The 14,156-nt window shown below is 43.9% G+C and overlaps 1 protein-coding gene across 1 annotated transcript in view; it reads left to right on the top strand.

Moving 5' to 3' along the window:
- LOC147432446 (uncharacterized) overlaps positions 1-10,530 on the top strand; it is a 116,241-nt gene extending 105,711 nt beyond the window's left edge. Inside the window, exon 3 of the mRNA XM_086491936.1 lies at positions 10,469-10,530. Within this exon, the coding sequence (XP_086348062.1) occupies positions 10,469-10,513 (45 nt within the window). The 3' untranslated portion in view covers positions 10,514-10,530. The remainder of the gene's footprint in view (positions 1-10,468) is intronic.
- Positions 10,531-14,156: the final 3,626 nt, after the last annotated feature.

The raw sequence follows: 14,156 nt of genomic DNA, 5'->3' as shown, positions 1-14,156 counted from the left end.
GGAGATCAGAGAAGATGCTCAATCAGAAGCCGCTGGGGTGGTGCCAGACGAGCATCAAGATGCTACTACTCTATATGGGGTGCATGCAGAGGAGCTACAAAATGAAACAGAGGATATGTGTTTAAACGGAGAGCTCTATATAGATATAGGAAGTTATGCTGAGTTATGCGAGGATGAGAGAGAGATCTCTTAAAGCCACAAATATTGTATTTGAACAATTTTGCTCCGTGTTGTAAAAGCTCTGGCTCTCTAAGTACCTTCCATGGTGTATAACGCTCTTTTCTACTCGCGCTCACATCTTTTGATTGAAAATTCTGAGTTTTCGACTTGCCTCTTCTATCACTCAATTCATTGCATCATTGTATTTATATGCGTCATTACGTCATTGTATTTAATGGTCTTTGCGTCATTGTCTACTCTATTCATTCAATATTAAGTTTAAATATTCATGTGTTTAATGCAGGTATGGATGATGAGGAGTTTCTTTCTTCTTTGTCACCGCAGCAGAGACAGTGGTACGTGGAGCGTCATAGCTTTGGCGCATCATCGCCCATTCCTACTCCATCCGCATCTCCCTCTCTTTCGGAGCATTCGGCGCGCTCCGAAGATTCGGCGTCGACGAGACGAGCTTCACACTCGTCTAGACACCGGCGCTCTAGTGGTGGCGGTGGCGGTTGTTGTGGGGATTCCGCCACCGATGCCTCCACACCGCCTCGTGTTCAACGAGGCTCTTTACCCTCCCCTTCTTTGCCCACCCCCACACCAGCCACAGCATCGCCATCTACGCCAGGTTTAGCACGGCTGACTGTTCCTAGCAGCTACACACCTCTACCTACTCCGCCAGGAGCCACCCCACTCGACAGTCCTCGCTTCGGGGCCCAGACGCCGGTGGAGACACCTGACGTCCGTACCCCCATCGACACGCCGCTAGAGACCCCTACCGGGACACCCAGGTTCACACGTCACTGGCCAGAGGGCTTGTCTTACTCCGTCGACTTCAACGGCGGCATCATCATGGATGATGACGGTGTGAGCGGGATGAAAACACACACAACATCTCTATAACGACCCGACACACACTCTTGGGAAGATACACACACACACACTATGGGGCACCACTCGGCTTACACAACACACCTGGCCGAGACAGGGAACACACCTATGGAGTGAGAGGAGAGAGACGATCAGTTTACCCACTCCACACAGAGAGATACACACACACACACACACACACACACACCCAAAAAAATCAATTCCAAAGGGGAGAATTTATGATGTTTAGATACAATTGAGCTTGGGCCAACACCAATGGGGCAAATAGCTCACACAGTATGGGTAAAATAAGCCAGATATAATCACAAACTGGAGCAGAAACTTTGCTCATAGGAGAAACTTACACTAAAAAACAGCAGGAAAAGAGTGAGGAATTTGGCAAAATGGACAGCGCCATCGCGTCCGGAACGGCCCAAAACCCTAGTCTACAATGTCAAAGTGCTCAAATCCGACCTCGGATGAGCAGTTTACGGCCAAAACAGGCTCCAAAAACCCAAAAAAACACACCTGCGGCTGTTCCTCCTCTCTTCTCCACGTTTTTTCTGGTCTTCTCTCAGTTTTTTCAGTTCCCACACTTAGCTTTATTAGTTGGGCACCCTTGGCCTTTTAGATGACCTCAAACGGACCCCGAACAGGCCAAAAACTGACCTCGCAGTGCATAGTTGTCACCTTTTTGCATCATCCGCACACCTGGCACTCAACTTTTTTCCAATAATGCACCTCGCCACCACGTGAAGTGTCCCCAAAAAAAGGTCCTCATGATGACCTTTCTGCATAATTCTCACAAGCAAACACCCACGTTGTGTCCGTCCTCATCCGTGTGCAAATATTGACCTCGTTCGCCCTCCTGACGCCACTAGATGCCATCTGACGCACCTGCTGACCTCACGTCGTCGGCCCGCGGATAGCTTCCTCGAGAAGTTTTACGCGCTACCAACTCCTCCTTATTGTAGAAAAACACAATGGTACTAGTAACGATGAAAATCGATGCACTATGTACATGGTGTCCTACCTGTACACATGTGGGCCCCACGTAACCACCTGGCTCTGGAAAATGGGCAATACTTTATTTGATGCACCATGCATGGGTATGTACATATGCGCAATCCCTTGCTCCAAAAAACTCCTGACATAATTTGCCCATCCCCTAGCCTGCTAGATCATTCATGATCAGCAGCAGCAAAGAGAGATATGAGACTCGCCGCATCACAAGTCTCCTCATCCTTCACCAACATTTCTTGCTCCACCGACAACTCATCTTGCTCCACCATCATCAATCTAGCATGATACAATTTAAGACGCAATCCATTTACCCTTGACTTATGTAGAACACCATCCAGGTTAGCCAGCTGATATGTGCCATTTGGAAAACACTCTACTACCTTGAAAGGGCCTTCCCACTTAATTTGAAACTTCTTTTGGAAGGTGTTGTCCAGCTTACTGTTGTAGCGCAAAACCAAGTCATGTTTCTTGATACCCTTACTTTTGACCTTTTCATTTATCTTTGTCAAAGCCTTATCCTGCATCTGCCCATAATGCTCCAATGCGCTCATCCTATGCAACTGGACCTCTTGTAACTGCAAGAGCCTCTCTTTGAATGCATCACTAGGCGGCCCAAGCAACTTCTCTAGCATCTTGACCGCAGGCAACTCTACCTCCACAGGCAATAGTGCTTCCTTTCCATACACCAAATGAAATGGAGTAAACCCTGTACCAGTCTTCACCGAAGTACGGTAAGCCCATAATGCACTAAGCAATTCCAAATCCCAATTCTTTCCTTGGTGCTCTGTCACTTTAGAAAGAATTTGTACCAACTCACCATTGAATCTTTCATTCAAGCCATTACACTGTGGGTAATAAGGAGTGGTATGCTGGTGCTTAATCTTCATCTTTGTGCATAAGAAGTCTAGCAGTTTAGCTCTAAATCCTGGCCCCTTATCTAAAAGTAGCTCTAATGGCACCCCAAACTTGCAACATATTTCATCATACACAAATTTTGCCACATCCTTTGCAGTGATCTGTTTTACTGCTATAGCCTCTACCCATCTAGAAAGATAGTCCACTGCCGTCAAAATATAGCTTTTGCCCCTGCTTGTGATAGGTAATGGGCCTATTGCATCAATCCCCCACTTTTCAAACACATCAAATGCCATAATGGTTTTTCGTAGCTCTGGCTTCAACACTCTCTTCCCAAATGCTTGACACCTATTGCAAGACCTACACCAATGGTGAACATCCTTGTGCAAACTAGGCCATACATACCCCTCTTGCAAAATCTTATGCAAGGTGATCTTTAGAGAAAAATGGCCACCACATGCGCCTTCATGATTCTCTTCCAACACTCTGTAAAGCTCCTCCCGCCAAGGTACACGTCTCAACACGAGATCAGCCCCTTTCATGTATAAGACATCACCAATCAATTTGTACCTGTATGCTCTACGCACAAAGCCATACTTCTTAGACTTTTGAATCTCCTTTGGAATGATTCCTGTTAGCAAAAACTCCTCTTCTTGAGCCAAACTTTCCCGGCCATGATAAAGAGGTAAAGTGGTCCTCAGCACAAATAGCTCCCCAATCATGCCTTGAGCTGCTTCATGTGCCTCTCCATTTAGGGCACATTCAATGTGTCTGATGCTCCATGCTTCGAACTTTTTTAACAGGCCTTTAATTCTGAAGCACATTTCCTTCAATGAGGTGTTCTTGCTTTTCCACACACCCAGCACTTGATTCACCACTAACAAGGCATCACCTTTTATGCTCAACCTTCGAACCCCATGCTTCAAACAAATGTGTAATCCGGCTTCCAATGTAGCATATTCAGCCTCATTGTTACTATGCGCATCCAATTTGAACCCTCTCTTGCATACTAGCTTCCCCTCTGGATCATAAAGTGCTATACCCCCTGAAGCTGCATCATGGCTCTTTCTGTATGAACCATCAAAGAACAACACATGTGCATTGCTGATCTATGGCACTTCTTCAACTACCTTTCTCACCATCTCTTCCTTAACAATAAGGGGATTCTCCTTGTAGGTCAACAAATCAGCTAGGGTAGCCCTTGTACTATCTTCCACTAGAAAAGAGAACTCAAACTCTTGCAGCTCAATTACCCATTTCTTCACCACATTTGACATGTTAATACCATTAATTAACTGTGGCAAAAAGGCATAACTCGTCAAGAAAACAAAAGGCCGTGGTAGCAAGTAATGACAAAATCGTCGACAAGAAAATATTACACTGGCCATCACTAGCTCTACTTCCGATAACTTTCTCTCCGCTACCAACTTCACTCGGCTTGCACAATACACTGGCCTCATATAATGGCTGCCCTTCCCCTTTTGCAATAGCATGGCTCCAATGGCATCATCCCCTACTGATGGATTTACATAAAAAACTTTCTCCCAATCAGGAGCCTGCATGGCTGACAAACCCCCTAACACCTCTTTCACCTCTTGAAAGACTTCTTCACACTTGTCATCCCATTGCAATGGATCATGCTTTGCCACTTGTTGTAATGGATAAAGAATCTGAGAAGATAATGGAATAAACCTTGCCATGTACTTCACTTTGTGTATAAAGGTTGCCAATTGCTTCGTACTCGTAGGTGATGGAAGAAGAATAATAGACTTAACCTTGTCTGGATCACCCTCAATGCCATTTTCTGACACCATGTGGCCCAATAACTTCACCCTTGGCTGTGCTAGATGACATTTCTTTGGATTTAGTTGTCCTCCACATTCATCATATCGAGCCAATACCATCTGTAGCTTCTCATGGTGTTCAACCCTACTGCTATAAACACAGAAGTCATCCATAAAAGCTTTAACACAACTACCGATGAATGGTTCCAACACCCAATTCGCTCTCTCTTGATAGAAAGATGGTCCATTTGACAATCCAAACGGCAACACTGTGTAGCAATAGCAGCCCCATGGCGTAATGAAAGTTGTCTTTGTGCGGTCTTTAAGAGCAATCTTTAATTGAAAATAGCCTGAAAAACCATCACACACACTGTACCTCTCATAACCTGCCACTGAATCCAAGATCTGATCGATGAATGGAAGAGGATATGGGTTCTTCTTAGTGGCTGCGTTTAAGGGTTTAAAATCCACACAAATTCTCCACTTCCCATCCTTCTTTGGAGTGACTACAACTGGACTCACCCATTCTGTGGTCTCCACTGGAACTATGAACCCTGCCTTCAATAACTTGTCCACCTCTACCTGCAAGGCTTCCATTTGCTCTTGACCCATCCTTCTTAGCCTTTGCCGCACTGGCTTAGCACCTTCTTTCAGCTCTATATGCATCTCTTCACCCTTGAACCCTCTGATCTCTTCATATGAAGTAATGAACAAATCAGGAAAACTAGCCAGCATATGCAAATATATATCCTTCTCCATAGCTGAGAGGTCTCCACTAATCATTTGCATCATTAATTCCTGCTTCTTTGACAACTCAACCTTGGTTTGCATCAGCCCTTCAATCACTTCATAAGGCCCTTCACTTTCATCTTCAACCTCATTCGCAAATGCAATTAAACCAATCTCCTGGATTTCTTTGTCCATCAAAAGAAATGCAACATCAGCATCCTCATCACTACTGGTAGTGCTATCACTGTCCTCATCTGTCACCGTGGAAGAGTCTTCATCACTAGACTCATCCTCATCTTCATAAAGCTCCTCTAATCGTTTCCTTGTGTCCATATTATAAAGCTTCTTGGTACCTGTCTTTCCATAGAGGCTAATCGTACCATGTCGCCAATCCTGAACAGCTCCCACTGCACGTAACCATGGTCTGCCCAGTATAATAGGATATGCTCCCAACCCTGCTGGAATCACATGAAAATCAACCACTGTCTTTGCTTCATATGCCTCCACTTCTAAGCTCTTTACAACACCTAAGCATTTTACTTTTTGATGGTTTGCCAATCTGATCCGAAAACCTGACACCCCAGCCACTGTGAGACCCATCTTCTCAACGCATGAGTGTGTTATGACGCATATTTGGGCTCCGCCATCCACATAACCTTGTCCCAAATTTTTCCTTTTATGCCACACATCTACTATTGGACAAATGTCTGGTAGCTCATCCATTGCCAACACCTTTACTGAACCTCTCTCTGGCTCTTTCTCCATTGGGTTAACCATCTTCTTCCACTGTCGCTTTAGCTTAGGCACCATCTCTATAAGCTGCCCAAAAGTAACATCTGCCTTCCTGCTCGTCAGATCCTCCCTCAAGTCATAGCTTAATTGCCCATCCCCTAGTGGAAAATCTGAAACATGAAACTTTCGACGAGCTCTCCTTTTCCTCTTGGCCTTGACATCCTCGCCTTCATGGCTCTTTCCTTTCTTCTTACTAGGACCTGGGGCACTTCTTCCTTCCTTTTCCTCTGTGGTCCTCTTCCCAATAGGCATCACTAATGTATCCTCTAGCTTTGATGCCTTCTCCAAGGTGACTACACTTAGCACTTTTGTCTTTCCCTTTTCCTCCTGGGTCAGTCCACTGGTTCCTTCATCTCCCTTAATTTCGATGCCATAATCATTTGACCTAGTTAACACCTGTCTTGGCAATGGATACATGTCTCCCCCCATCCTTGGTGGCTTATCACATTGGGGGCTGATGTGACCCAACTCTCCACAATTGTAACACGTAGGCTTCTGCCTCCAAAACCTACTATTACTTTGTCCAACACCATTCCTAGGCCTTTCTTCACCTCCTGGCTGATTTGCAAACCTCTCTCGACCTCGATTATTTCCCACTTGACCTAGCATGTTTAGGCTGAGATTCTTCATCACATCAACCACTTGACTCATGTCTTGCCTTAGGCCATCATCTTGCACTGCTGTAGTGACCACTGCTGGCATAACCTGAGTAGTAACAGGAACCACTGGTTCATGATGAACCCCTGAAATACGACCTTGTAAAGAGTCCATAGGCTAAAATTCAGACCTCATTGGCAAAGACTCCACCCCTAACTGGCTCATTTTCCTCAGCTTCCACTCTTTGTTCCTTGCTACCTCTAGTGCATCCTCATATGTCCTAGGCTTCTTTAGCTCCACTCTCCAACGTATATTCTCCCAAAGACCATCCAAGAACCTGTCCTTCTTCATCATGTCAGTCGGGGGTACCTGTGGTGCTAAGGCCTTGCACATTCGCTCCCATGCCAATGAAAACTTACGTATGTACGCATCTACTGGCTCACCTTCCTTCTGCACCAAACCTTGTACTTCTTGCCACACTTTGTCAGGATCTTCTATCTTCACAAACTCCACTTCCAATCCATGCCTTAGATTGTCCCAACTCAATCTTATAGGTGGATCAGCCATACGCAACTCCTCTTCAAATACTTTGGACCAAGCTCGTGCATCACTCTTCAAACAAATTTGGAGAAGACGTAACATTTGCGCCGGTTCATGAATCTGGTTGCTAATGCAGGCAACCTCCATCTTTTCCAGAAAGTCCTCCACATCTTCATCACTTCTTCCATGAAACTCCGGATAAGAGAAAGCCATGGCTAGAGAACCCCTTGAAACACACGTGCAAGAACCCAAAACTTTTCACTACCCAATCCCCAGAAACTTCAATGGAGCTCATCTTTAGATGAGAACAAACACATGCACATCAAATGAGTTTTCATAGTTGATCATCGGAATTACAACAGGCAAAGGACATTCCAGGATCTCTCTCAATCTTCTTGGCCCAAACAAAAAGACTATGCGCTGTTGGAAAAAAATCTTCCTGGACACATGAACATTAATCTGGATTCTCTGAGTTAAATGAAAAGGAGTGAATTGAGGGCCATTTTGATCATCCATTAAAGCCAACCATGAAGCTCCCAAGAAAGCAAACCTGACTTATTCTCTGATTTTGTCAGAATTTCAGCAGCATAACAGCATAAATGGCTCAAAAGACCAAAAAACCAGCCATCATAACTTGGGAAAATTTTGACAGAGTTTCCCCAGAAGTAGAGCAGTAGGAACCCAAAATATAGACTGTCTATGTATGCATAAACTGTCAACAATAGAACCCGAGCATCAAGTAGGACTCACTAGTACATAGCCTATGGCGAGTTCGCAAAAAGTGTGCTCCAGCTACCTGTATCACCGAAAGGATCTCCACATTTGAGAATCCCCCAGCTCAATAAAAACCTCACGCTATCGACCCTCACACGAAGGCTAATGCAAATCGCATATAGTCAAGTCTCAGAAATGACTATCTTCCAAACCAAGTCTTAGAAATGGCTGGGACTGCCAAATACAACCAAGTATGGCTCCACAAATGCGTACAATGGCAGTTTCCACAAGTAACGTACAATCCAGCAGACAATGCGCTCAAATAGGCGCCAAGTGATGCATTCCCACAACAACTGCAAGTGACATCACTGCTAGTATATCACTGTACTCCAGCTACCTGTACCTGTGTGAATCACCTGTACCTCTACCTGTCCCTGTAACCTGTAACCCGTAATCTGCAACCTGCAACCTGTAATCCCGAAGCTCGAAGCTCGAAGCTCGAAGCACAAGGTACTCGAAGAAGATCCTCAGTGGGGGCACCAAAAGAATGTGAGCGGGATGAAAACACACACAGCGCCTCTATAATGACCCGACACACACTCTTGGGAAGATACACACACACACTATGGGGCACCACTCGGCTTACACAACACACTTGGCCGAGACAGGGAACACACCTATGGAGTGAGAGGAGAGAGACGATCCGTTTACCCACTCCACACAGAGAGATACACACACACACACACACACACCCAAAAAACTCAATTCCAAAGGGGAGAATTTATGATGTTTAGATACAATTGAGCTTGGGCCAACACCAATGGGGCAAATAGCTCACACAGTATGGGTAAAATAAGCCAGATATAATCACAAACTGGAGCAGAAACTTTGCTCATAGGAGAAACTTACATAGAAAAACAGCAGGAAAAGAGTGAGGAATTTGGCAAAATGGACAGCGCCATCGCGTCCGGAACGGCCCAAAACCCCAGTCTACAATGTCAAAGTGCTCAAATCCGACCTCGAATGAGCAGTTTACGGCCAAAACAGGCTTCAAAAACCCAAAAAAACACACCTGCGGCTGTTCCTCCTCTCTTCTCCACGTTTTTTCTGGTCTTCTCTCAGTTTTTTCAATTCCCACACTTAGCTTTATTAGTTGGGCACCCTTGGCCTTTTAGATGACCTCAAACGGACCCCGAACAGGCCAAAAACTGACCTCGCAGTGCATAGTTGTCACCTTTTTGCATCATCCGCACACCTGGCACTCAGCTTTTTTCCAATAATGCACCTCGCCACCACGTGAAGTGGCCCCAAAAAAAGGTCCTCATGATGACCTTTCTGTATAATTCTCACAAGCAGACACCCACGTTGTGTCCGTCCTCATCCGTGTGCAAATATTGACCTCGTTCGCCCTCCTGACGCCACTAGATGCCATCTGACGCACCTGCTGACCTCATGTCGTCGGCCCGCGGATAGCTTCCTCGAGAAGTTTTACGTGCTACCAACTCCTCCTTATTGTAGAAAAACACAATGGTACTAGTAACGATGAAAATCGATGCACTATGTACATGGTGTCCTACCTGTACACATGTGGGCCCCTCGTAACCACCTGGCTCTGGAAAATGGGCAATACTTTATTTGATGCACCATGCATGGGTATGTACATATGCGAAATCCCTTGCTCCAAAAAACTCCTGACAACGGCAAGAAGGTGATCTCGCGCATGCGTGGTCTTTGCTCTCAGCTGTTTTGACACTACATACTAAACAAATGGAGTGAAGTACCAAGTGATTTAAAAAACAGAGTCATCAGCATACTTCATGATGAGTTTCCCGTTCCAACACGGGATCAACGCTTCAATGAAGACCTGATGAAGATTCGAATGCGCGAATACTGCAAACACAAGCGTTCCGAAGTGCAAAAAACAATCAAGAATGGGTGGAACAGGCCAGATTGGCTGGCCAAAGAAGATTGGAAGAATGCGAAGAAAGCAGCGCGCGAGAATCCCGATAAGTGGAAGCAACAAAAGGATGCAGCCAGAGCGCGAGTAGAGGCAGGGAGCTCGCACCACTTGGGGAGCGGTGGATGGGCATCATTTGAGGCCGATTTTGTAAGTGTTTTCGCATTGCTCTTTATGTTCGATAGTTTAGGGTTTATGAGTTTTTTAATTCTAACATAATGAAATCTTTGTATGTTTTGACAGTGGTCGATGACAGGACGTGATCCCACACCGTACGAGCGGGAGTACGCAGGTAGGAAGGGCTTAAATGCCCTGATGGACATTCTCAGTCTCGCGGCGGCATGGTTAGTATTAGGGTTTACTCTTTTCTATTTTTTGTATTGTTTTATAAATGTCGTTATATGTTTATACTTACTGAAAGCTGTCTTATTGTCTTTTTTTGCAGAATCCGACAGATACGCCGCTTGGACGCGATGAGACGTCTGACTAGACGACGTCAGTTTAGCCGTAGCTAGATAGCATTAGTTTAGGGTTTCTCATAGCTTATGTATCATGAGACGGATTTTATACGTCTTTTTGAACCATGTATATTATTACATTTGTCACCGCAGTTCCTTTTGCCAATCAATTCTTTATGCCTATGATGTTGTACAATTGTCATTATTACATTTGCCAATCAATTCATTTTGCCTATGATGTGTACAATTGTCAATTTTGCAAACAATGCGTCTTGTGGGTGACTATTTTGGGTCTATTATCTACCCTTGCACTTTTTTTAAAAAGTGAATCAAGTACAATATGGTTGATGGGTGGCAGGGCATTCAATGCCCTGTCACCAAAAAAAAAATCTCTCGGGCGTCGCTATAACCGTCGCTATGAGCGTCGCTATATAGAGACGCTCATAGCGACGCTTATAGCGATTCATATAGCGACGCTCTCGTAGCGACGGTTTTAGCGACGCCGGGGGTTATAAAAACCCAGTGTATTTCCGTCGCTAACAGCGTCACAAGAGCACACAACCTCTTGTAGTGTATTGTGATTGGACTCACGTGTTATGTTTCTCATGGAAGCGTTGCTACAAGACCAGGATCACTTACATCGCTTAGCCTTAGACTAAAGGGTCATTGACCTAGGGATTTTCTGGATTGGGGGTTTTGCCTAGGTCTTCTTCTTTTTGTAAGGCTCATCTACACGGCTAGTGCATCGGGGGTTGACTGACCTGCACGGCTAAGGCGTCGAGGATTTTGCCTTGGATTTACCTAAACACCCGATGTTGGCCATTGAAGAGGCATGGCACTTAAAATGGTATGGTTGGTGTTGATACCCTACCACCTACTGGTGCTTGGGATCCTTTCAGAGCTCGGGTTCATGCAGGGAGGCAAAGCGGCCTCAACTTATGTTTAGATTAAGTAGGTTGGAGGTCGCTCTCGGCGAAGTGAAATTCTCTTTATCCGTAGTAGAGTGGATATGGATGGGTGGACCAATCGATCCCTACACAGGGTCTGGTGCTCTGCTAGTTATTTTGTCATAATTTTTTTGATGTTATGGTATACTCAGATTTTGTCATTGCATTGATACATGGTTGCCTGTTTTGTTTAGATGGGGCATTTGAAGATTCTCTGTTGTCATTCTCTTACATCTCTGTACACTCTATTTCACCCTCCACTATATATTTTCTTCTCTCTCTCTCTCTCTCTCTCTCTCTCTCTCTCTCTCTCTCTCTCTCTCTCTTCCCATAACGTGTTGTACAAATATATTCACCCTCCACAATGTTATATTTTTCTTGAGTACGCTTTCATTCATAACACCCATTCAGAGGTAGCACTAGTTGCTACGTGTCTATGGATGCAGTTTGACTCATGGCCCAAACTCCATGCTTGGTCGGGTGCTGAAAGCTCCTCCTCTATGCAAACACTTTCGCAACTCTGATGTATATTGAAAATTGTATAAAGGTGTAAATTGTATATTTTGTGCATAGATCCTTGGGGAGGGGTATCTCTCACCTTGCATCTGCCAAATAACTTTACACAAGTAGAAGGACAAAGCTTATAAAGTCAAGCACGTCTTTGAAGCACCAAAACCTTAATTGTTGATAGCAGAAGAGCATGTACAATAGTGGTTTGAGATAGGGCACTGACACTCTCTCACTTTGCAATGTGTAACATCAAAGCTTCTCTTAAACCAACTGTGAAGCTCACAACGTGATGACTACACCTAAATCTCTCCTCGTGTATAGAGTGTTGAGATGCTTTGTGAGATGTTGGAGATCATTTACAAGAAGGAGAGGTGGCTATTTATAGGTTGGAGGCCCCTCATTAAGATTATGAAAAATCCTAATTTACAAGCTAATCAAATAAAGATTATGATTTTTTTTAATATCAAAATATGGTGGACCTTTTTTGCCTGATTGTCATGGATGTGGGCTCAATAGAAAGGCATTATTGATTGTAGATGGAGTGAAATTAGAGTGTTAAGAAGGGAGAGAAACAGAGAGTCTTTACTATGTACATGTCTTGAGGTGAGGTGCCTTTTAAGGTTAGGTCAATGGTTATTTTGTGTTAGTAGGGTAGTGGTTAGTGTTAGTAATCACTAAAAAGATAATGATATATCTACAATAGGTAGAATGAGGTGGGTGGTTGAAGGATTATGGGTAAATGAAGTGAGGGAATCCTTGTGATAGTGAATCTTGAAGAAGTTTTGGACTTACTTGTGTAGGTTCTCAAAAATGACTGGAAATCCTATCTTCTTCTTCTCTTTTTTCCTTGTTGTCGCCAAGGTTGAATCACCATGATGAAAATGATAATGCTGGTTGATGAGAATCTCCAATTAGCCAAGATTAAGTATGCTTTTACATGCTAAATTTTATGTATATGGAGAAAAGGTAAGAAGAGATTGTAATTTAGAGGCAGTAGAGAGAGTCATAGAGATGGTGTATGGACATGTAGAGTTCATATGAGAGCTATGGAAGTGAGAGGGGAGGTCAATGGTGAAGAGGGTGCGAGAAACCATGGAAGGTGCAGGTTTGAGTGAGGGATGGAGAGTAATGAGTGTGTGTGTGGAAGTGAATGGAGGTGAGAGAAGACTAGGGTGACTTGTGAGAAAAAGTGGGCAGACTCGGGTTCACAAAAAAATCATATCTCACTGGTGACAGCTTCAAAAATTATAAAACATTTTGAGGTGAATATTCATCTTGTGAGATAAAGTTTTTATTTGATCATCTCCTCAAATTTAGAGTGGAGATAGACGCCAAAACTCTCACCAAAATGTATAGCTTTCCTTGTGCAAAAGTCTTCACTAGTCTCCCTTTTGTTGAATTTTCATAATCTTCCAAGAGTGAGCCCCTCCTTGCATGAGAGCATGGCCTAATAAATTCTTGAGGGTTTGAAAATAAACATGGATTAGGATTATTCACAAATATGATATGTGGATATCATGAAAAAACACACACAAATGGACATAATATATTTCTATCTTTTCGCTTTTGTTTATTTACTTTGGTCCTACTTGCGCCCAAACTTGCTCTCCAAAATGTAGCCTATAATGGGAGCCAATGACTCGAATCCATGGTATCTTGGTTGCTTGACAACTACTTCCACCATGATGACCTTCACTTCTCTCTTGACACATGTAACTGCTTGTTGTGCAAGTAGATCAACATCTTCATTTTGTTTCCTAGGAATATGATACAGTTGCACCTCTTCAAATTGATTAAACAACCTACATATGGCATGAACTTTTGTCCTCAGGCTTTCATTCTTGCATGCCCAAATGCCTAAAATCTGCTTCACAATGAGAAGAGAATCCCCTTCTAGCATGAGATATTGTATATCTTGACTAATGTACAGCTTCAAATCATGAAGTAAAATGTCGGACTCTACTTTATTGTTGCTAGTCAAGATTGGTAGAATTACCTTCACTTTCATGACCACCTCTCCACTTGGGTTGATCAACACCATCCCTCCCCTTGCTTTACTTGTGGCTTGTAGAAAAGTTCCATTAAAGAACAAGGTAAATGCATTAGAGATACTTTTATGTGGTGACAATGGTAGGGTCTTTACTTCAGGCACTTTAATCTCCTTCTCATGCACCATACAAGTGAGAATACCTGCCAATTGTACACACACACAATCTTC

The sequence above is a fragment of the Adiantum capillus-veneris genome, chromosome 20 (genome assembly GCF_014529385.1).
Source record: "Adiantum capillus-veneris isolate H3 chromosome 20, ASM1452938v2, whole genome shotgun sequence".
Classification (NCBI taxonomy): domain Eukaryota; kingdom Viridiplantae; phylum Streptophyta; class Polypodiopsida; order Polypodiales; family Pteridaceae; genus Adiantum; species Adiantum capillus-veneris.
This window is presented reverse-complemented; position numbering and strand designations above follow the sequence as displayed.